Here is a 23,433-nt window from a genome sequence, read left to right on the forward strand (position 1 = left end):
ACCTGGAAATAACCTAGATGCCCCTCAACTGAAGAATTAATAAATAAAATGTGGCACATAGACACAATGCTGTACTATACAGCAGTAAAAATCAATTACATCATAAGATTTGCAGGCAAATGGATGGAACTAGAAAATATTACCCTGAGTGAGGTAACCCAGACTCAGAAGGACAAACATGATATGTACTCACGCGTAAGTGGATACTAGATGAAAAACAAAGGATAACCAGACTACAAACCAGAGCTCCAGAGAAGCTAGCTAATAAAGAGGACCCTAAGAGGGATGCATGGATCACCCTGTGAAAGAGAAATAGATGAGATCTCCATGAACAAACTGGGGAGCGTTCATCCAGTAACTAATGGATGCAGATGCAGAGATCCACAGCCAAGCTCCAGGCCAAGCTCTAGGAGTCCAGTTGATGAGAGAGAAGAGGAATTTTATGAGCAAGAAGCATCAAGATCACGACAGGAAAACTACAGAGACAACCAAACTAAACTAGTGGGAACTCATGAACTGTGGACTAATGGCTGTGGAGCCCCCATGGACCACACTAGACCTTCTGCATAGGAGAGATAGTTGAATTAATTGAACTGTTTAAGGGGACCCCTGGCAGTGGGATCTGGATCCATCCTCGGTGCATGATCAGGTCTTTTGGTGCCCAGTACCTATGATAGAACACCTTACACAACCTTGGTGCAGGGGGAGGGCTTTGGACCTGTCTCTACTGAATGTGCCAGATTCTTCTGACTCCCCATTTGAGGGCCTGCCTTGGAGGAGGCAGGAATGAGGGGTGGTTAGGAGGGAAGGCTGTGGGGCAAGAGGAGGGAAGAGAGGGGGATCTGTGGTTTGTATGTAAAATGAATAGAAAATTTCTGAATAATTAAAACTGAAGAAGAAAGAAAAAATATATTTATATTAAAAAATATTTCTAATACAACTTTAATATTAATATTTTTGGAAATTGTGTATGCAAAGATATATTTCTGTCCTTCCCTTAGACATGCTTCTTGCCATGATTGGAAGTCAGTGTCTGTCTCATAAATATCTACATATTAATAGGTACATTGGCCTGGACAACCAGCTGAGCGTTTCAGATGCAGGCTGCTCTCACAGAGAAACCTGAGTTCAGCTCCCAGGATACAAACCAGGCAGCTCACAAACATCAGTTATAATGAGAAATTGCATAAACATGGGTAATTTATTTCCTCTTTGTAAAATCTGTGGGCATGTTTGAGAATGAGTTGTCTTAAATTGAGGGAAAATTAAGCATCAGCATGCATATATAAGGAAAATATGTATATATTTATACACATGATTGTGTGCATGTATGTGAATACTCACAGAAACACACACTCATATATACAGTCATGAATGCTGATTTATTCATTCTCTGCAGCATGAATGAACACACCCAAATTGAATTTCCATTTAAACTAATTCTATCTCCGGCATTATCCATCAATATGTGTGTGCTTGTGTGTATATGTATATGTACTTGCACATGTATGAATATAGATAGATAGATAGATAGATAGATAGATAGATAGATAGATAGATATAGATATAGATAGATATATATATCAAAGTCAAAATCAAAAGATTGATTCATTTCTAAATAGAAGATATCAAACAGAACTAAGGAGATGGCTCAGTACTTAATGTATTTGCAATATAAGCATGAGGTCCTAAATTTGATCATGCAGAAGGGAAGTATAGAAAACTGAGGTGTAGGACTGTTTTCCTGTATTCCCAATTTGGCAGTCACGGAGACAGAGAGACAATCTGGGTGTCACTGTCCAGTTGAGTACAGCTAAATCAGAGAGCAAGGGGTTCAGAGAGAGACCATATTTAAAATAAAAATGGAGAAAAACTGAGGAAGGTAACCAGTGCTGACTGGGGCCTCAACGGGCATAGGCAGTGACATGCATGAGAATTCACACACAAGCTCACAACAGAAGCTAAGAAATTAGAGTATAAAAAAATTTAAAATTTCAAAGAGACATCACACAATCAATTCTCATAAATCTTTGCAGATATTTGTCTACATATTAAATGTTGAAATTCAGCCAGACCTGATGGAAGTTGCTTGGCCATTTGATCATAACTTCATTGATGAACAAGCCTTGATCTTGTGGACTCCTGGAGACAAACTCTCCTACTTTAACTAGAAATGAATAATGATTTGTATGTCCCATAAAATTTTGTACATCATACTTTTCCACATGATTCTTGTTCTCATCAAAGCATATTTGGTCTCCAGCAGCATTTGTAAATTGAATTGTTCTCAGAAAAGGATGAAGCTGGAGAGAGACAGCAATTGGATATGAGTAGTGCACACAAATCTCTCACTTACGGTCCCCAAGAGCAATCCTCTTTCTCTCTCCCTACTCTGGCTTTCTTCTTGAAGAGGCTTCATTTGAGCAATTTTCTCCCCCACTTGTTCCAGTGAGATGAACTTTTCTCCCTATGAAATTAATGTAGAAGTAGCTGAACACAAAGAAAAATGTTGTCTAAGGGGTGGAACATAGTGCAGGGTGAACCATGTTTTAGTGGGAACAAGGCCCTGTGTCTCTCCCCAGCAAGAGAAAAATGTCTCTAATTAGAAAATATAGATGTTTTCTGAGTGAATCTGGAGCAAAAGGGAAGCAACACTATGTCTATTGGTTTATAGGTGTTAAGATATTTACCTTCTTTATGGCACACACACCATGAACCTATGTGTGTATGGTTAGGTAGGTAGATAGGTATGCATGTAGATAGAGAGAGTGTCTGGACTTGATAATATTAGCAGGGGTTTATGCAAAATTCCAAATTCTTGAAAATATATATTAATATGCAGAAATTTTCTATGCCATTTGTACTTCAGGAAATTGGAAAGAGAACCACTGCTTGCCACCAATCCTTTATTTAGTTTGTGTCACAATTTTTGTCTTTCAACTTTGATAAGAACAATATTGGAGTCAAAATTAAAACCCAAATGTTCTGGGATTAAGCTAGATTTTTCAGATTTCTTTATATTTTTATATTAATTTATTTTGTTTTGTGTATGAATTTCCTTCCTGGACATATGTATGTGCACTACACAAGTTCCTGGTGCCCATTAAGAACAGAAGAGGGTGCTGGATCCAGTGGAAGTGAAGTTGCAGACATTTGTAAGCTGCTATGTAGATAGTAGGAATTGAACCTGCATCTTGTCAAGAGAAGCAGTTACATTTGATTTCAGAGCCATCTCTAGTCCGTAGATTTATATTATTTTTAATTCTGTGTATTGTCTGTGTGTATATATGTGCGCAAACTGTATGCCTGATGCCTTAGGAAAGCAGAAGAGTGTGTCACATTCCTTAGAACTGGAGTTACAGACAACTGTGAGCTGCCTGTTGGTGCTAACCACCAAACTCTGGTCCTCTGCAGGAGCATCAAGTGCCCCTAACTGCTGAGCCATCCCTCCCGCTTGATTTTATTATGTATTTAAATTAATACAATGGGTTAATAATTCATGTTCTGAGATTCATTGTTGTGTTAACTATTTAACAACTCGTTTCATAAAGAACCATTTTTTAGATATTCAGTTATCTGTACAAGAGACACACTAACTTACCTAAAATCACATCTCTGGATGCCATGTTCACAAACAGTGTCAATGTCTATGTCAAATATTATTGTTATCATAATAAAAACTGCACAGTACACTAAACCTTCAGAGTTCATTTTCTACTTATCTACCTTAGACTGAATGAAAACGAAATAAAAATGAAAAGTTTGTTGAGCAAACTTCTTGATGATCCCCTATTTGAAGGGAAACATCACGGCTCATATGTATAATTGAGTCCTAAGTTTATATCAGGAGGGTTTAAGCCCAAACATACCCACTTGTAACTATAAGAAGGAGATATGGCCTAGGCTCATGAGCACCATCTGTATTCTAAAAATTAATAATGGAAGCACAGTCTTTGGTTTCTCCTTAATTTTATCTTATTTAAGAGTAAATAATCTGTAAAAAGCATTTCTTTCTCAGTTACTTTTGAGGTTATGGCAGCCTATTTTTATTTTCCATAAAAGTTTCTTCCTATGGTCTTGGGTGGTTAAATATATATTACATTTTATGTGAAATAGCTGCTGTTAGATATGGTGACTATGTCTCTATCTGATGGCATCAGACACATTCCATGAAATTGTGTGAATTTTTATTATTGAACTTGCTAATTTTGACAATAATTGATTTTGGATATTTAACCGAATGTCATCTCATACAAGGAAAACATTTGTTGAAATATGTACAAATTTAGTGTCTTGAAATCAAAGCTACAGTAGCCCAAATCATGCACCATATTTACAGACACATACACACCCACGGTGAAAGAACCCTTTCCATTTTGCCTTTTATTTTTTATTTATTTATTTATTTATTTATTTATTTATTTATTTATTTATTTATTTTTTGGTTTTTTTCAGACAGGGTTTCTCTGTGTAGCTTTGGAGCCTGTCTTCCAACTTGCTTTGAAGACCAGGCTGGCCTCGAACTCACAGAGATCAGCCTACCTCTGTCTCCCAAGTGCTGGGATTAAAGGCGGGTGCCACCACAGTCCAGCTATTTTTATTATAAGATGAAAATGTGTTGTGCATTTGACCTCACTGCCTTATCTACTAATAAGTCCCCAGTGCTTCCCTTGCTTTTGAGATAGGCTTACCTGCCATGGTTGAAGCCTGTCGTGAGCTTACCTGCCAGGGTAGAAGCCTGTCGTGGTTTGTGTCTTCATGAGGTCCCATTTCTGTTGTCCTCAAAAGCATTTTATGGAGGGCGTGCGCCATCACATACACTGCAATCCATATGGAAAAGCTAGGCTCAGACGGGACCATCACATTTATTTCTTGCTTTGTCTTTAGGGATGTATTCAGTGGGCAGGGTTTATGATTTCCACATAGCAGAGTAGGAGGTGAGCAATAAAAATTGTCAATCCAAAATTTATTGAAGTAAAGCTCATCTGGGTACTGGGAGGGTGTAAGTGCCTCTAGAAAGTGGTTGAAACCAGGGATATCTTTCTTCTTTGAAAATGAGAAGCTTCCTTCAAAAAAGTCCATCAAATCATTTTGCTCATTGAATACAGACTCTAAGTAAACTAAGTGGGACTTGGCCATGATCCACACCTTCCTTCTGGCTTTCATGATTTCAGTTTTCATGCAGAAAAATACTAAGTCATCTGTATCACCGTAGAATACATGCACATTTGCTTTTGTATGTTGAATCAAATTTACTTTCCCAACCTCAGATGTTAACTGAAAATTCCAAGTAGCCTGGAGTTTTTCTGTAAAAGCCACACAGATATCTTCTGATACCATCTCTGCTTTCAGGTCAGAGAGGAACTCCTTTCCTTTCAGATCATCAGACACGATGAGCCCTACCCACTTCCAGCCAAAGTGCAGCAGTAAAGAGGTCACCCCTTGGGTTAGAGCTGTGTCTTTAGGAGACATCTGGTAAAGGGATGGGAATGTATCTCTGTCACTTAGCATAGAATCAAAAGTTCCATATGTGACCTGCAGAAGCAAACAGAAAAAAAGGGGATTCTGAGTTTCTAGGTGTTTGGAGTCATCACCCTTAGAGAGGAAGTGAGTTCATTATAAGCATAAGGGGATCAGGAAACTGAATGTTGGTAAGGAGACTGTCTTCTGTGATATTAGCTTCTCTCTCATTGTGTGATGGAATATGGTCTTTGTCAAGTACTATGAGCTCTAAAATTACTATGAGTTCTGAAGCAAGTGAGTGAACAATATTCTGTTCATGTGAGATTTGAAAGGCACCAAGATTTCTCTTGTTCCAATAACAATGGAACCGAGTATGGGGTGTAGAGATAGACTGCAGAAGCATTCCCAAGTGCTTTACTCTGACCACAGGACATCACCTTCCCAAGAACCTCTGCCTTCAGGAATGGTAAATAACACATTTTTTCACAGATTTCGCTCCTGTGTTAGAAAAGAGCAAATCATGAATATCTGGGGGAACTTCACCAAGCATTGTTTCATCATACTTCCCAAATGAGAGATTTGACAAAGTCATTACCCAGAAACTAATGTAAAATACAAATCTCTGAGAGAGATGGAAATTCCTGTGTATATAATTTTTTCTTACTTTAGGATACAATAAATGTATGAATTGTTTCACTGAGTGATAATGATCAGTTGTATACTGTCTGGTTTTCTAATTTTGATTATCCATGGGTAATCAAAGTCACTCACCGAATATTTTCTCTACTTGCAGTGATGCCTACTGATGGTTGCTTTGCTTCAGTAGTGCTGGCAAGAGCTAAATGTTGGGATGTGTCTAAGTGGATGTTCTCTGTGATTGGTACTCTGAGATCAAATTTCCAGAATAAAAAATAAACTCCTTGGAACATTTTCATTTGTGATGGCCCAAGGATTGTCCCAGATTTGTTTACGTGTCCTAAACTTACTATTCCTTTATCTGTCAGACATTGAACACAGGATTAACTAGAAGATGTTTATACCCCAGCTTGGGCGGTTGGTTATCTGGGTTGTATGTTTGACTTATGAACAGCACTCAGCTATGAGCTGCCACAGTACATCTTGCCAATGACTGGAGATAGAATCATGAATATTACTAAGTGATCTTCTTAGAAATCCACAGTATTTACTGCTCATGTTTTTCAACCCATTCAACTGTTTACCACAGCAGGATCCATGTAATTCTTTCACTTACGTTTGAAATCACCAGCAGGAAACATAGACAACTTCTCCATTTTCTTTTGGTCAGATTTTTTATATGATTATGGACACCAAAACTTTGCCAACTTACTTGTGGAACTTTGTAGAGCTCCAAAAGGGTTCCAATTGCAGCCGAAAATTCAGACCTGGTTCCCGCAATGATTCCAAGAGCTTTGTGTTGAGTTTTGCATTTGTAGTTAGGGATAAATTCACTCCTTCCAGACAGCCACACCAGAGGGCCCTCCAAGGTTCTCCAGTGGGAGTTAAAGGCATTGTAGAGGTGGAAACCCAAGGTCACATTGGGAAGCAGGTGGGCATCCTTATTAATCTCCTCCATGGCAAAGTAGAAGGTCAGCAAATGTTCATAGTTTTTCCATCTCCCTCTAAACAGGAGGGAACAGGAGGGGCAGAATGTTGTGCACATCAGGCCATTGTTCTCAGAAACTCCTTAGCAATTTCAGGAAATTAGAAGTCATTAAGTCCTGACTTCTTTCCTGACACATAAAGCTTGTGTGAATGAGCCCCTGACAGCTCAGAAACATCATGGAATGACTCGTGAAGTCTCAGTAATTGGTTTCTTGTAGAGCATAGTGTGGATTTAGTGTCACTTGTCTGTGTCCTATGTCTGCTGAGTACATGGTGCTTATGATGTTTCTATTCATGGAAGCATTGGGCGAGGGAAGAGTCACTGATATTTTCTCTAGGATTGTGAATAAGAGCTTCATATCTTTTTATTTTGTAATGATTTGATTCCATACTCATTCTTGAAAAGTGTAATAATTTTTTTGAATGCATGCCTAGTGTTAAAGTGTTTCTTATGGAGATAGACAGATAGCTAGGCATTAGGCATTCTGCTTCCTCTTGTAGAAAACCTTGCAACAATTCCCAAAACCTACATGGTGGCTCAGAACCATCTGTAGAACCAGTCAGTAACTCCTCTTGTAGCATATTTGGGCCCAAGGCACACATGTAGCATATACACATTTATAAGGAAACCACTCAAACACCTGACATAAAAATAAATAAATCTTTTTGGAAGTGCTTCTGGGGCTTGAGAAGTGACTGAGAGGTTAAGACTGCTTGCTGCTCTTGGGGAGCACTCTAACAGGTCAAAGCAGCTACTCTTTGGGTTACAATAGTGTGTAACACCAGTTTTAGGAAATTATGTGTTCTCCTCTGGCCTCTTCAGTCAGAAGGCACACACATGGTGCACAGATAGACATGTAGGGAAAACACTCATAGATATAAAATAAAAAAAATCAAAAAACTAATAATAAAGAAAAAGGATGTTCAAGAATTTCTTTAGTAGGATATGTAGGCCTTTATGTATAAACCCAGGATTGATAATATCTACAATATCATCTAATATTGTAGATCTCTTTCTACACTTTTAGAAAGCCTCCAGACTAATTTACATAGGGCCTACAGCAGTTTGTGGTCCCCTTAACCCACATAAGGGTCAGTATTTGTTGTAATTTATGTTCTTGGGTAAGACAAAATATCAAAGAAACTTTAATGTTTATTTCACTGGTTGCTAAGGAGATTGAACACCTTTAGAATCTTTTTTGGCCATTTGTATTTTATGTTTTCTGAACTCTTGTTTCAGTGCCGTGTGTTTTAAATTGGGTTGTTTGTTTTATCTAGAGTTAAATCAATGCTTGTTGACAAGACATTGGGATCTCTATTTCCTGTTATCCCAGCTTCTCTGGTTTTAGATGAAGTGAGAATGTTTGAGATGCAGTCTTGAGGCCACTCAATGTTGATGTGTGAATGCGTTGTCTACAATGTGTGTAGCCTGTGTGCCAGGCAGCCTCTCTCACCCTATTGAGCACCCATCACATAGAAAGGGATGCTGCTCCTTTGTTATTTCAGACATTTCCTTCTGACAAATCTCTAGGTCACTTGGAGTCATCATGGTTGAAATTCTTGTCACGCGGACACTAATCTGTCTCTCTCCCATCCTTGCTCTCCCTCCCAGTGTGTTCCCTCCTTACTTGTGGAGCTTGCTCTGCATACTCCTCATGTGCCTTCTCCAATCTCTTTTCCTTCTCAGACTTAGAGATTCCATTAACCTAGTTGTCTTATTGCAAATGGCTTGGCCTCAGAACAGCTCAGTGACCATAAATGTCACACTGGATTTCGAAATGCCCACAGACTGTGACAATTTTTGTCATCACAAGCATATGATCCCAAACTAAATTCTCTCTCTCTCTCTCTCTCTCTCTCTCTCTCTCTCTCTCTCTCTCTCTCTCTCTCTCTCTTCTTAATAATCTCTTGTCTCTGGGTCTAACTCCCTGCTCTTGTGTTATCTCAGAGCCCTCTTTCCTCTTTGCTTGCTCCAGTCCCTTCTCTCATCACTGGATATAGTTATACAAACATGCACATATCTTTTGGGTATGGATAATATTAAAATTATTTCATGCTTTTGTATTCTATAAATAAGGTGTCTGTGGGGTTGGGTTTTATTTCTCCCCCTCCAGACCTGAGCATTCTGTTTAAGGGTTTCATTCAAATCTGTCCTGTGTCAGGTGAGTCACCTCAACCTGTGACAAGAGAAGCAGAGAAAGCAGAGTAGCACAGGAAAAGATACTGCATGTTTATAAACAGCTAAAAGGTAAATTATTCCCAATACAGGTCAGGGCTGCTAATCTGCTCCCCTCTCTTACATCCCTAAAACTTTTACTAAAGTATAAAGTTTACCTTTATGTTTGTAAGATAAGTCTGTAAGCTTTCTCTATCTCAGGGTTTGTAAATTCATTGAATGTGGTTTAAAAATCTGTAAAATCTGTAACAAAAACTTCAAGTAAAAATTTATTTTAAAAAAGGATTGAGAGATAAAATATTTATATCATGCTTCTGTGTAAATTTAACTCTTGTTCTGGAAGATCCATCTGACACTGCACACTGTTTATGTGACTTTAATTCAATTACTGTTTGTGGAAAACAGAACTTATAGCAAATGTTTGATGAATCTGCCAGCTCTCATTGGACCATGAGGTGAATGACTCTTCTCCCACCCAGAGAGTCCTGCCTCTAGGTCCAGGGCCTGGGACACAGTCAGTCCCCAAGAACCCCCACTCAACTCTGTCCCAGTTGCCAGCCAGCAAGAAAAAGTGCTCTGGGTTGGCTCCCCCACCAAAATGCCCCCCATTGGACCCTGCAATATACAAGACCAATGCCCTACCCCAATACCCATCTGCCTGTGACCCCAGTAACTTCCAGAGACAAAAAAATCCTCTCATTAGGCCAATAGGTGAATGACTATTCTCCCACCCAAAGAGTCCTACCTCGAGGATCCAGGCCCTGGGACACAGACAGTCCACGAGAATCCCCACCAAACTATGCCCAAGTTTCCAACCAGTAGGGAAAGCTCCTGAGGGCAGGCTCCTCCACAAATCACCCCAATCAGACCTGGCATTCTACAGGACCCATGCCTTACCACAATACCCATCCACCTGCAACCCCAGTAAATTCCTGATACACGAAAAACACCAGCTGTCATTGGACCAAGAGTTGCTGGCCAGGTGGTAAGATTCCTGCAGGCAGGCTCCCCTCCCAAAACCCCCTATAGGATCCAGCAATCTACAAGACCCATACCCTACCCCAATATCCATCACACTGGGACACCAGTGACTTCCTGAGACACAGAATCTGCCAGCTCTCATTGGATCAAAAGAGGCTTCCTGAGACACAGAATCTGCCAGCTCTGACTGGACCAGGAGCCCTGATAAGACCAAGAGAGGCTCCCTGAGTCTCAGAATCAACTAGCTTGGACTGGACCAAGAGCAGCTCCCTGACATACAGAATCTGTCAGCTCCAATTAGACGAAGAACTAAGATTGGACCCAGAGGAGCCCCCTGAGACAGAGACACAGCAGGCACAGAGTGGACCAAGAGCAACTCGCTCAGACATAGGCACCTCTTGCACCTATTGAAGGAAGAGATGGGCAGACATCAATGCAAAAATACATACAACAACATAAAGAGCAATATTGCACCACCAGAACCTAGCAGTTCTATAACAGCAAGACCTGAACATCACAATGTAGAAGAAGGTGACCTTTAAAATAACTTCATAAGGATGCTAGAGGCCTTTAAAGAGGAAATAAAAGTTTCCCTTAAAGAAATTGAGGGAAAGACAAAAAACTGGAAGAAATCAATAAATTCCTTAAAGAAAGCCAAGAAAACCATGAAAAAGCAATTAAACATGTGAAGGAAGCAGTTCAAGATTTGAAAATTGAAATAGAAACAACGATAAAGATACAGAGGAATGCTGGAAATAGAAAATCTGAGTAAACAAACAGGAAACTGTGGCATGATTCTTAAAAGTTCTTATTAATAAAAACAAACCTGGGGCTAGTTATTGGGGTGAACTCTGAACGTTCAGAGAAGCAGAACAAGAAACAGCCACCTCACCTTGCCCATTCCTCAGCTGATCCTGTTTCATCAGATGGGGAGGTTCTGAGTTCTTATGCAAATGGATCTCAGCTGAACTGTGCTGCTCAAAAGCCTAAAAGCTTAACAACTCTAGTTCCTGGTTTTCACACCTTATATACCTTTCTGCTTTCTGCCATCACTTCCTGGGATTAAAGGCATGAGTCACCATGCCTGGCTGTTTCCAGTGTGGCTTTGAACTCACAGAGATCCAGCTGGATCTCTGCCTCTGGAATGCTAGGATTAAAGGCAGGTGTACCACCATTTTTCTGGCCTCTATATCTAGTGGCTGTTCTCTTCTCTGAACCCAAATAAGTTTATTAGGGTGCACAATATTTTGGGGAACACAATATCACCACAAGAAACAAAGATGCAAGCACAACCAACAGAATACAAGAGAAGGAAGAGAGAATCTCTGGTGCTGAATATACAATAGAGGAAATAGATTCCTCAGTCAAAGACAACATTAAAGCCAACAAAGTCATAACACAAAATGTCCAGGAAATCTTGGACACCATGAAAAGGCCAAACCTATAAATAATAGGGGTAGAAGTAGGAGAAGAAGACCAACTCAAAGGCATAGAAAATACATTCAACAAAATCATGAAAGAGAACTTTCCAAAATAAAGAAGAAAATACCTATGGAGACACAAGAAGCTTATAGAACACCACATAGACTAGACTCCCCACCCAAAAAAGGCTTCTTAACACATAATAATTAAACCACTAAACATACAGAATAAAGAAAGAATATTAAGAGCAGCAAAGTTTCTCCTTTCTCAGCCAAGTGACTTATAAAGGCAGACCCATCAGAATAACACCCGACTTCTCAATGGAGACTTTAAAAGCCAGAAAGACCTGGACAGATGTAATGCAGACAATAAGAGACTGTGGATGCCAGCCTAGATGAATATACCCAGCAAAACTTTCAATCATAATAGACAGACTAAACAAGACATTCCAAGAGAAAACCAGATTTAAATAATATCTATCCACAAATCCAGCCCTACAGGAAGCACTAGAAGGAAAATTCCTACCTAAGGAAGTCAGATACACCCATGAAACCACAAGCAACAGATAGCCCCATAGTAGTAAATCCAAAAGAAAGGAAATACACACACACTACAACCAAAAGATAACAGGAATTAGCAATCACTGGTTAATAACATTCCTTAATATCAATGGACTCAATTCACCTATAAAAAGACACAGGCTAACAGAGTGGATACAAAATCAGGAACCATCCTTCTGCTACATTCAAGAAACACACCTCAGTTTCAAAGATAAACACTCCCTCAGAGTAAAAGACTGAGGAAAGACTTTCCAATCAAATGGACTTAAGAAGCAAGCTGGTGTAGCTATCCTAATATCTAACAAAATAGACTTTAAACTAAAATCAATCAAAAGAGATCAGGAAGGACACTACATATTCATCACAGAAAAGATCCACCAAGATGAAGTCTCAAGTCTGAACACTTATGCCCCAAATACAAAGGCCCCCACATTAAATCACACATCAAAACCCACACATTAATAGTGGGAGACTTCAAATCCCACTCTCACTGCTAGACACATCTGCCAGATCAAAACTTAACAGAGAAATAAGGGACCTAACAGGTGTTATGACTCAAATGGACTTAATTGATATCTACAGAATATTTTACCCTAACAACAAAGAATATACCTTCTTCTCAGCACTCCATGGAACCTTCTCTAAAATCAACCAGACACTTGGTCACAAAGCAAATCTCAACAGATACAACAAAATTGGAATAACCTCATGTATTCTATTGGACCACCATGGCTTAAAGTTAGATTTCAACAACAACAAAATTTACAGAGAGCCTACAATCTCATGGAAACTGAATAATACCCAACTGAATCACCACTGGGTCAAGAAAGAAATAAAGAAAGAAACTAAAGACTCCCTAGAATTCAATGAAAATGAATGTACTACATACCCAAACTTATGGGATACTATGAAATCAGTGCTAAAAGAAAACAATTCATAATACTAAATGCCCACATAAAGAAGTTGGGGAAATTTCACACTAGTGACTTAACAGCACACTTAAAAAGCTCTAGAACAAAAGGGAGCAATCTCACCCAGAGGGAATAGATGCCAGGAAATAATCAAATTGAGAGCTGAAATCAACAAAATAGAAACAAAGCAAACAATACAAAGAATTAATGAAACAAAGAGTTGGTTCTTTGAGAAAACCAACAAGATGAACAAGTCCTTATCCAGACTAACCAAAAAACAAAGAAAGAGAGCATCCAAATTAACAAAATCAGAAATGAAAAGGGAGATATAACAACAGACAACAAGGAAGTCCAGAGAATCATCAGGTTATACTTCAAACACCTGTATTCCACAAAATTGGAAAATTTAAAAGAAATGGACAATTTTCTGGTTAGGGAGCACATACCTAAGTTACACCAAGACCAGATAAACAATTTAAATAGACCAATAACACCTCAGGAAATAGAAACAGTCATTAAAAGTCTCCCAATCAAAAAAAGCACAAGACCAGATGGCTTCAGTGGAGATTTCTACCAGATTTTCAAAGAACATTTGATACCAGTACTCTTCAAATTGTTCCACACAATAGAAACAGAAGCAACATTACCAAACTCCTTTTATGAGGCTATAGTTACCCTGATACCCAAACCACACAGAGATGCAACAAAGAAACAGAGATACAGACCAATATCCCTCATGAACATTGATGCAAAAATACTCAATAAAATATTGACAAACCGACTCCAAGAACACATAAAAAATTTATCCACCATGGTCAAGTCGGTTTCAACCCAGGGATGCAAGGATGATTCAACACATGAAAATCTGTCAATGTAATACACCATATAAAAAACTGAAAGAAAAAAATCACATGGTCATCTCATTAGATGCTAAAAAGACCTTTCACAAAATCTAACACCCCTTCATGATAAAGGTTTTGGAGAGATCAGGAATACAGGGAACATACCTAAACATAAAAAGGCATTTTACAACAAGCTGACAGTCAACATCAAATTAAATGGAGAGAAACTCAAAGCAATTCCACTAAAATCAGGAACAAGACAAGGCTGTCCACTCTCCCCATATTTATTCAATATATTACTTGAAGTTCTAGTCAGAGCAATAGTACAACAAAAGGAGATCAAGGGGATACAAATTGGAAAGGAAGAAGCCAAACTTTCACTATTTGCAAATGATATGACAGTATACATAAGTGCCCCAAAAAATTCTACCAGGGAACTCCTGCAGCTGATAAACACTTTCATTAATGTGGCAGGATACAAGATTAACTAAAAAAAAATTAGTAGCCCTTCTATATACAAATGATAAATGGGCTGAAAAAGAAATCAGAGAAACATCACCCTTTATAATAGCCACAAATAATATAAAATACTTTGGGGTAACTCTAGCTAAGCAAGTGAAAGAACTATATGAAAAGAACTTTGATTCACTGAAGAAAGAAATTGAAGAAGATATCAGAAAATGGAAAGATCTCCCACACTCAGGGATAGGTAGAATTAACATAGCTAAATTGATAATCTTACCAAAAGCAATCAACAGGTTCAATACAATCCTTATAAAAATCTCAATTCAATTCTTCACAAACCTGAAAAGAACAACACTCAACTTCATTTGGAAAAACAAAAAACACAGAATAGCTAAAAGAATGCTGTACAGCAAACCCACCTCTGGAGGCATCATCATCCCTGAAATCAAGCTCTACTATAGAGCTAAAGTATTAAAAACAGCTTGGTATTGGCATAAAAGCTGACATGTGGACAAATGGAATCAAATTGAAGACCCTGATATTAACACAGATGCACACCTATGAACAACTGATTTTTGACAAAGAATCCAAAACTGTACAATGGAAAAAATATTCTTCAACAAGTGGTGATGGCATAACTGGATGTCAACATGTACAAGATTGCAAATAGATTCATATCTATTGCCATGCACAAAACTCAAGTCAAAATGGATCAAAAACTTCACAATAAAACCAGTTACACTGAACCTGATAGAAGAGAAAGTAGGAAGTGGTCATGAACACATTGACACAGGAGACCACTTCCAAATATAAACCAGTAGCACAGACCCTGAGGGCAACAATTAATAAATGGGACCTCCTGCAACTGAGAAGCTTCTATAAGACAAGGAACACAGTAAATAAGACAAAATGACAGTCTACAGAATGGGAAAATATCTTCACCAATCTGAAATTTGACATAGGGCTGATCTCCAAAATATATAAAGAACTCAAGAAACTAGACATCAAAATACCAGATAATCCAATACACTATGAATGATCACAAAAAATGTTTCTTGTCTTACTTTGGACTGCATTTTCTATTATGAAAATTTTTATTCATTTTACACACCAACCACAGTTCCTCCACCTCTTCTCTCCTCCCAGCCATGCCCCCCAGCCTTCCCACTCCAACCCATCTCACATTCCCTTCTCTGAGGTAATTCCTCCCATGTGGAGTCAGCAGAGCCTCGTACAATCAGTTGAGACAAGTCAAAGCCGTTCCCCCTGCATCAAGGCTGTGTACGGTATCCCACCATATGTAGTGGGCTCCAAAATGTGATACACCATATTTTAAAAAACTGAAAGGAAAAAAAACACATAATCATCTCCTTAGATGCTTAAAAAGCCTTTGACAAAATCCAACACCCCTTCATGATAAAGGACTTGGAGAGATCAGGAATACAAGGAACATACCTACACATAATAAAGGCAAGATACAGCAAATGGACAGCCATCATCAAATTAAATGGAGAGAAACTCAAAGTGATTCCACAAAAATCAGGAACAAGACAAGGCTATCCACTCTCCCTATATCTATTCAATATAGTACTTGAAGTTCTAGCTAGAGCAATGAGACAAAAAAGGAGATCATAGGGATACAAATTGAAAAGAAAAAATTCCAACTTTCACTATTTGTGGACGATATGATAGTATACATAAATGACCCCAAAAATTGTACCAGGGAAATTCTGCAGCTGATAAACACTTTCATTAATATGGCAGGATACAAGATTAATTCAAAAAAATTTAGCTTTCCTATATACAAATGATAAATGGGCTGAGAAAGAAATCAGAGAATCGTCCCCTACAATAGCCACAAATAATATAAAATACCTTGGGGTAACTCTAACTAAGCAAGTGAAAGACCTGTATCACAAGAAATTTAAGCCTTTGAAGAAAGAAAATGAAGGAGATATCAGAAAATGGAAAGATCTCCCACTCCCATGGATAGGTAGAATTAACACAGTTAAAATGACAATCTTACCAAAACCAATCTACAGATTCAGTGTAGTCTCCATCAAAATCCCAACACAATTGTTCACAGACCTAGAAAGAACAATACTCAACTTCATATGGAAAAACAAAAAAATCAAGATAGCTAAAACAAACGTGTACAGTAAAGCAACCCTTGGAGGCATCACCATCCCTGACCTCAAATTCTACTATAGAGCTATAATAATAAAAACAGCTTTGTATTGGCATAAAAACAGATATGTGTACCAACAGAATCAAATGGAAGACCTGACATTAATCCGCATGCCTATGGACATCTGATTTCTGACAAAGAAGGAAAAACTGTCCAATGTGGACTGTATTTATGGTTTAAGGTTTTACTCTGATGCTAAAGGATCTTCAATTAAATCTTCAATTCAAAATTTTAAGTCTCAGATTGACAGGGATAAAACTATAAATTTCTAATCTTATAAAAACTATGAGCTTGTTATAAATTGTAGAAGATAATTAAGACATGCAAGTTAATGGTCAGTTGTAGTAGGACATAGGGTTGAGGAAATTGGCTCAGACAAGTAGCCAAGGCATGCACATAATGTACTTCCTTAAGAGCCAACCTGAAGTCTACTTGAGGGCCTAGCAACAGGAACTATCAGAGTTCCTGGTCACTGTCAGAGGTCCTGGTTGCTGTCAGAGTTCCTGATCATGCAGAGTCTGATGGAGGACATAGCAACAGTCCCTGCCTAAGTTCCTGATCATGCCCAGCCAATGAGGGATGACCATACAGACTGCGCACTAAAAGGAGGGTATATAAGGCCTTCCCTGTTACTGAATAAGGGAGCTTGTTATTTGCCTCAACGGACTCTTGGTGTCTGTGCTGTTGATGCCATGCCTTCTCACCCCCTCCCCCATGGGAGCCATTAGAATCCAAGCAAAAGTCAGTTACTTTATAAATGATCAAATTTTTTACTGTGCTCTGAACTATGGTTTCAGTAATGCTGAGTATAAATAAATGTAATTCATTTACAGAGGGGCAAGCCATTGGACTCCTGTACATGCTATCAAGGATAAGCATGAAGCAAGTAACTGAAAATAAGTAAAGTTTGTTTAAAATCAGGTATAGTTAATAAATTAGATGATGTCACTCAGAGAGATCTGCTGAATATGGAATGTAGACCATTTAACAGAAAAAGCTTCCCCTAATATACAAAAATACTAGCTTTTAGAATCAGCTTCTGAGACTATTCACAAATATGGTGGAAGAACATACTCCACCTTGGCCTTTCCTCAGTTGTGCTAATGTGGACAACTGGGCTCATACCAGTCACACAATTCACCCACTACCAGGTCCCTGCCAAAATTTGGACATTGTTGAGTTGAATGCCCTACTCTGCCCAGCCTAGGTAGGTCAGTTTTCCCTAGTTCCTCCTTCACAGAAACATCTCTCAGACCTCATGAGTCTGGTGTTTGTAGGCAGATGCTTTCCTGTGTGGCAGCCAAAGTCTTAATAGTTTCATGTGTGACATCCAAAAAGTGACAACCCTGCTCCCAACAGAGTCATAGAGATCACCATGGAGGATTCCAGATGGATGCTTAGGTATCAGGTAAGTCTATATCATTTTAACTAATACAGGGGCAGTTTTGTTTATTTATACTTCCTCCTCAAATTTGTCTCTCTGATTTCTGATGGTGCTGCTAACAAGTTGTTGTTTTCTAAGTTTAGTAGAAGCAAGCAGACCTACCAGCTCCTCCCAACAAGGCTGCAGCTGCATGGTCAGTCCACATAATATGTGAAAATTATGTCCTGTTTATTTTTAAGATACAGGTCATCTGTTGAAGAAGGCAGACTCACAGACAGGATTGTCTTGCTGACAGGCTTCACACTCAAACAGATACCCTCACAAACTAGGTTTAAATAAAAACCAAACTGAAGCTATAATGCTATTACTCGGCAAAAAAAAGTACTATTTACTATTCATTTATTAAAGGAACTTGCTTTTCAATCACTCTTCTCATTAGTCAGCCATGTATGTCTTCTGGTAAATGACTGGGTAGAAAAAAAGGATTAAATTTGATGTAAGTTTGAGGGTCTTAGGAAGGAATATATTATGTACACCCAAGTTGCAAAGGTCTGAGGAAGTGACTCAAGGTATGTGAAAATAAAACTTAAAGATTACTAAGTTTCAGAGTTTTATGATAGTAGTATGTGGAGTTCTGATAAGCTTGTAATCTAGCCTTGGTAAAGCACTGGTTAATATTATCATGGTCACAGGCCAAAATTTTTAATTTCCTTTCATTGTTTACTAAACATAGACTTAAAAGTGCTGCTTACTGTGTTGAAAATATCCTTGTCATATATGTGGGGTGTGTGTGTGTGTGTGTGTGTGTGTGTGTGTGTATTTATAAAACTTGGAAAACTCTGAGATACCATTTTATACCTGCGAGAATGACTAAGACCAAAAACACTGAAAACAGTTTATGTTGGAGAGGATGTAGAGCAAGAGGAACACTCCTACATTGTTGGTGGGAATGCAAACTTGTACAGCCACTCTGGAAATCAGTATGGCAGTTGCTCAGAAAATTGGGAATAAGTCTTCCTCAATACCCAGCAATACCACTCTTGGGCATATACCCAAGGAATGCTCAATGTTACCACAAGGACACATGCTCAACTATGTTCATAGCAGCATTATTCATAATAGCAAGAACCTGGAAACAACCTAGATGCCCCTCAACTGAAGAATGGATAAATAAAATGTGGCACATATACACAATGGAGTACTACTCAGCAGTAAAAATCAATGATATCATGAAACTTGCAGGCAAATGGATGGAACTAGAAAATATCATCTTGAGTGAGGTAACCCAGACTCAGAAGGACAAACATAGTATGTACTCACTCATAAGTGGATACTAAATGTGAGAGAAGGGATGGCCAGACTGCAACCCACAACTCCAGGGAGGGTAGCTAACAGGGAAAGGCCCTAGGAGGGACACATGGATGACCCTGTGAAGGAGAAGTGGATAAGATCTACATGAGTGGACTGGGTGTTGGGGGGGTGGCATAGGGTGAGGAATGGGGGTTGAGAACATAGGGAAATGGGAGGGTCAAGGTGGAACATGGACAGAGTGAGAGGGCAAGGAGGAAGATACCATGATAGATGAGGACATCATGGGAATAGGAAGAGGCAGGATGCTGGGGAGGCGCTTAGGAATCCACAAGGTTGACCCCACCTTGGTCCGCTGGCAGTGGTCCAGAGGGTACCTGGACCAGTCTACTCTGGTGACCAGCCTAGCAAATAACCTAGCTGTCATCATAGAGCCTTTGTCCAGTGACTGATGGAGGCAGATACAGAGATCCACAGCCAGGCACCAGGCTGAGCTCTGGGAATGGGAATCCAATCAATGAGAGAGAGGAGAGATACTGCAGGCGAGGGACGTCAAGATCATGATGGGAGGACGTGCAGAGAAGACCGGCCACACTAGTGGAAGCCCATGAACTGTGGACTGGTGGCTGTGGAGCCTCCATGGGACTGGACTAAGCCCTCTGGATACGGAAGACGGTTGTTTGGCTCGGACTGTTTGGGGGGCAACCAGGCAGGGGGATCGGGATCTGTTCCTGGTCTATGGGCAGGCTTCTGGAATCCGGTGCCTGTGGTGTGACACCTTGCACAGCCTTGGTGCAGTGGGAAGGGGCTTGGACCTGCTTAGGCTCAAGGTGCTGGGCTCTGCTGACTCCCCATGGGAGACCTCGATTTAGGGGATGTGGGGATGCAGGGTGGCTTGGGAAAGAGGGCTGGGGGGTAGGAGGAAGGAGGAGGGGAGATCTTTGGATAGTATGTGGAGTGAGTAGAAAATTTCATAATAAAGAAAAATGAAAAAAAAAACTTGGACAGAAGAAAGAGAATTTACATTTGTAACTGAGAACCATTCTTTGGGTCCCCAAGTTTTTACTAAGTCTATAAAGTACAAGTCTATCCCAGCTTTATACAAACACTGGTTTTGTTCCTTTATACAATGAGGATTTAAGCACAGATTACAGACAGTGTTCATGCTAATATATCTAAAACTTTTATCTCTGTGAGTAAACTTTAAAAAATTAATGTAAGATTCAGGCAGTCATGACTTGAATCCACCTATGACAGACTAAACAGACTCCCAAAAAGAGCTCCTGTCAATAAACAGTTCCAGCTTTCCTCCCTACTGCCTATCCCTGAGGATGGGTTCTCTCCTCCTGGTCTTGGGACACCCTCCACCTCCTGCTGTAGCGGGATACTGAACTGCAGTATTTCCATCCTATAAAAGCATTCCTAAGAGAACTTTAAGTGCTACATGAATTAGGAATGTATGTGGGAATTTTTCTTTTCACATACTCCATAATACCACAACTACCAGGACTACAGGCCTAGAAGACTGTTTCCTGCTCACAGAGCAGTGCATGGATTGCACCTTCAAGAAGATACTTCTCAGTAGAGGACCATCTTAATCTAGAATTGATGTTCAAATGAACAAAGGTACTGACGATAGCAATAATTGAAAAAAAAAGCAATAGGAAATATGAAAAAGCAACGCCATATAACCCCTCACAATGTCATAACAAATCAACAAGTGAACTCAAAGATACTGAGAGAGAGCAAGTGCCAGATGAGTAGTTCAAAGGGTAAAAAGATGAATGAGCTAAAAGAAGATAGAAACAAGCAAGTGAAACCAACTGGGCATTGAGACAAGATGCAACACTGTAGAGGAGAACAAACGCTGAGGGACAAGTACAACAGCAATAAATATATTAAAAACTCAGTACCAAGAAAAACAAATCCTAAAGGGAAATTGAAATTCTTCCAGGGGGTAGAACAGATAGAAATGTTGGAAATGGAAAACACAAAACTGTCAATAAAAACACAGTGGAAAGTAACCACAACAGAACAGACTAAGCAGAAGACAGAATATCAGGTATAAAGGATGTGATTTCAGAACAATGCATCAAAATATCAATAAGGAATTAATAAGTAATAAATATGACAGCAGTGTACAAACTCAGAGATATTTTAAAGAGACCAATACAAGAACCTGTAGGATAGAAGATGCTAAGATAAGTACTAAAGATATGTGGATTTACCAGAAACTCTCCAGGTCTGTAAAAAGAAACAGACATTCCAACAGGAGTCATTTAGATTCTGAAATGTATGTGAACAGGGTGGAACCTCTCCTTGTCATATTAAAGTCAATGTGTGAAAACAGTATAAGCCAGTCTGTGAACTCACAGAATGGACAGACACAAAAGTTGTTTTCACCCTTTGATCTCTACCTGACTGAAAAATAAACACGAGGAAAGCAAAGGTCTGTAAGATGCATAATGAAGGAGGAAAGTTTGCAAATGAGTTTCACTTTTCTGTGTATACAGTTCATTATATTCAAAGGAATTAAATGTGCACAGAGCAGCACATACTGTCATGTAGCCAGAATACCCTTAGCACAGTCACACAAATACTTACACAAAATTTTCAAATATATCCGGTTTGAACTCAAAAGATATACGGCTTTTGTAGAATCCTTCCATTGTGATGTAAATGGGGATAAATGCACCTAGGATTATGTCAGCCTTCATGTAGGTGCTGGGCTTCCAGTAATCAAAGCATCTCTGGTGAGTCACTTCCCCTAATGTAAACAAAGATTGCAGGAGTAGGATGAGACAAAGCAAAGGAAGGGACATGTCAGGGTCTTCACCACACAGAGACAATGTCCTGCAACTAGGCTGAGCTGTGGAGGAGATGATTGATTCGGTCATGGAACAGGCTCAGACCTCAACAGTGTCAGAGAAGACTCTGTATGCTACAGCTGGTTCCTGATGTTGCATCAGGCTCTCAAGCTTCACATAGTCTATGGTTCTCATACAAGACGAGGGCACAGACAGTAGAAAAGTCCAGACAACTGAGGGTAAGTCAGAGTGCTGAGCTGCTCCTCTAACTGTACCTAGAGTGGCCCTGAATGTGCTGGCTTTTCTTGCTTCTAGTCCCCTCTCATGCATGTGCTCTGGGGATCTTAGTCCTGGGGCTCTGCACCTGCGTCCTCTATGCTGGGGGAAAACATGTTTGTTTCTTTCCTTCTTCCCCCACCTCTATGATTTCATAATGGTCCACAGTGACTTTTAAGAGCATCATAGCCTGAGACAGAATTGTGGGTCATCAATCCAGATTGTGTGATTTAGATTGCTGTTTTGGAAGACACAGATAAAAATTATAAACACTGGGAAAAAGCCATAGCTGGCCCCACAAAGCATGCACTTGTAATATTCCATACAATGATTTCACAAGAGGGTGAAGTGGTGATGCCAGTTTCTAGTGTCTGCCATTCAGAAATACAGTGACCTTGTATGTATCTTGACTCCCTGGTCTGTTCTCTCCTCCTTGTAGAAATAATTATGAAGATGGAGAAAGGAGTAAGGATGTCCAGAAAAAGTACAGAAGATCATTTCCCACCTCAAATATTCAAAATATTAGGGTTCCAAAACAGTAACCTGTGTTCTGCTATTAGTGCACTCTGGTATCTCCTTTCCCCTCTACATTTTGTAAAAATTCACAATGAAATAAAATCATGCTTAATTTCTACACTTCTTCCTCTCTCCTGTAACACTATTCATCAGAAATACAGTTGATATAATTTCATGATTTTGTTTTATATTACAGATAATTATTATATAGTATAAGTCAAATCAAATTTTTGTATATATGTATATATGTTACTTAGGTAGCAACAATTTATGAAAAAGAAAAAGCAAAAGCCAAAGACAAATGTTTTCTCTGCATTAAAAAAAATCAAATAATACAATATATTGTATTCATGTGTTGAAGGACAATCAAGTCATTTATAATTGTGTGCACTCTAAATTAAGCTTCATTAAACATGAGTGGAGATGTGTCCTTGACCAGCACATGTCATGTGTTATTTTTGTATGTATGATGTTGGAATTACTCAGTGTATACAGTGAATACTCTATTTTT

At 39.1% G+C, this 23,433-nt stretch overlaps 1 protein-coding gene across 1 annotated transcript in view; it reads right to left on the reverse strand.

Moving 5' to 3' along the window:
* Window positions 1-22,145, reverse strand: part of LOC128120571 (vomeronasal type-2 receptor 116-like) — a 37,158-nt gene extending 15,013 nt beyond the window's left edge. Inside the window, exons 1-6 of the mRNA XM_052754731.1 lie at window positions 21,928-22,145; window positions 20,562-20,571; window positions 10,432-10,463; window positions 6,812-7,097; window positions 4,723-5,535; window positions 2,076-2,303 (exon numbers count right to left, since the gene is read on the reverse strand). Of these exons, the coding sequence (XP_052610691.1) occupies window positions 2,076-2,303; window positions 4,723-5,535; window positions 6,812-7,097; window positions 10,432-10,463; window positions 20,562-20,571; window positions 21,928-22,145 (1,587 nt within the window). The remainder of the gene's footprint in view (window positions 1-2,075; window positions 2,304-4,722; window positions 5,536-6,811; window positions 7,098-10,431; window positions 10,464-20,561; window positions 20,572-21,927) is intronic.
* Between the last annotated feature and the right edge of the window lie 1,288 nt (window positions 22,146-23,433).

This window comes from Peromyscus californicus, unplaced genomic scaffold (assembly GCF_007827085.1).
Source record: "Peromyscus californicus insignis strain IS unplaced genomic scaffold, ASM782708v3 Scaffold_2__1_contigs__length_46816999, whole genome shotgun sequence".
In the NCBI taxonomy this organism is placed as follows: Eukaryota; Metazoa; Chordata; class Mammalia; order Rodentia; family Cricetidae; genus Peromyscus; species Peromyscus californicus.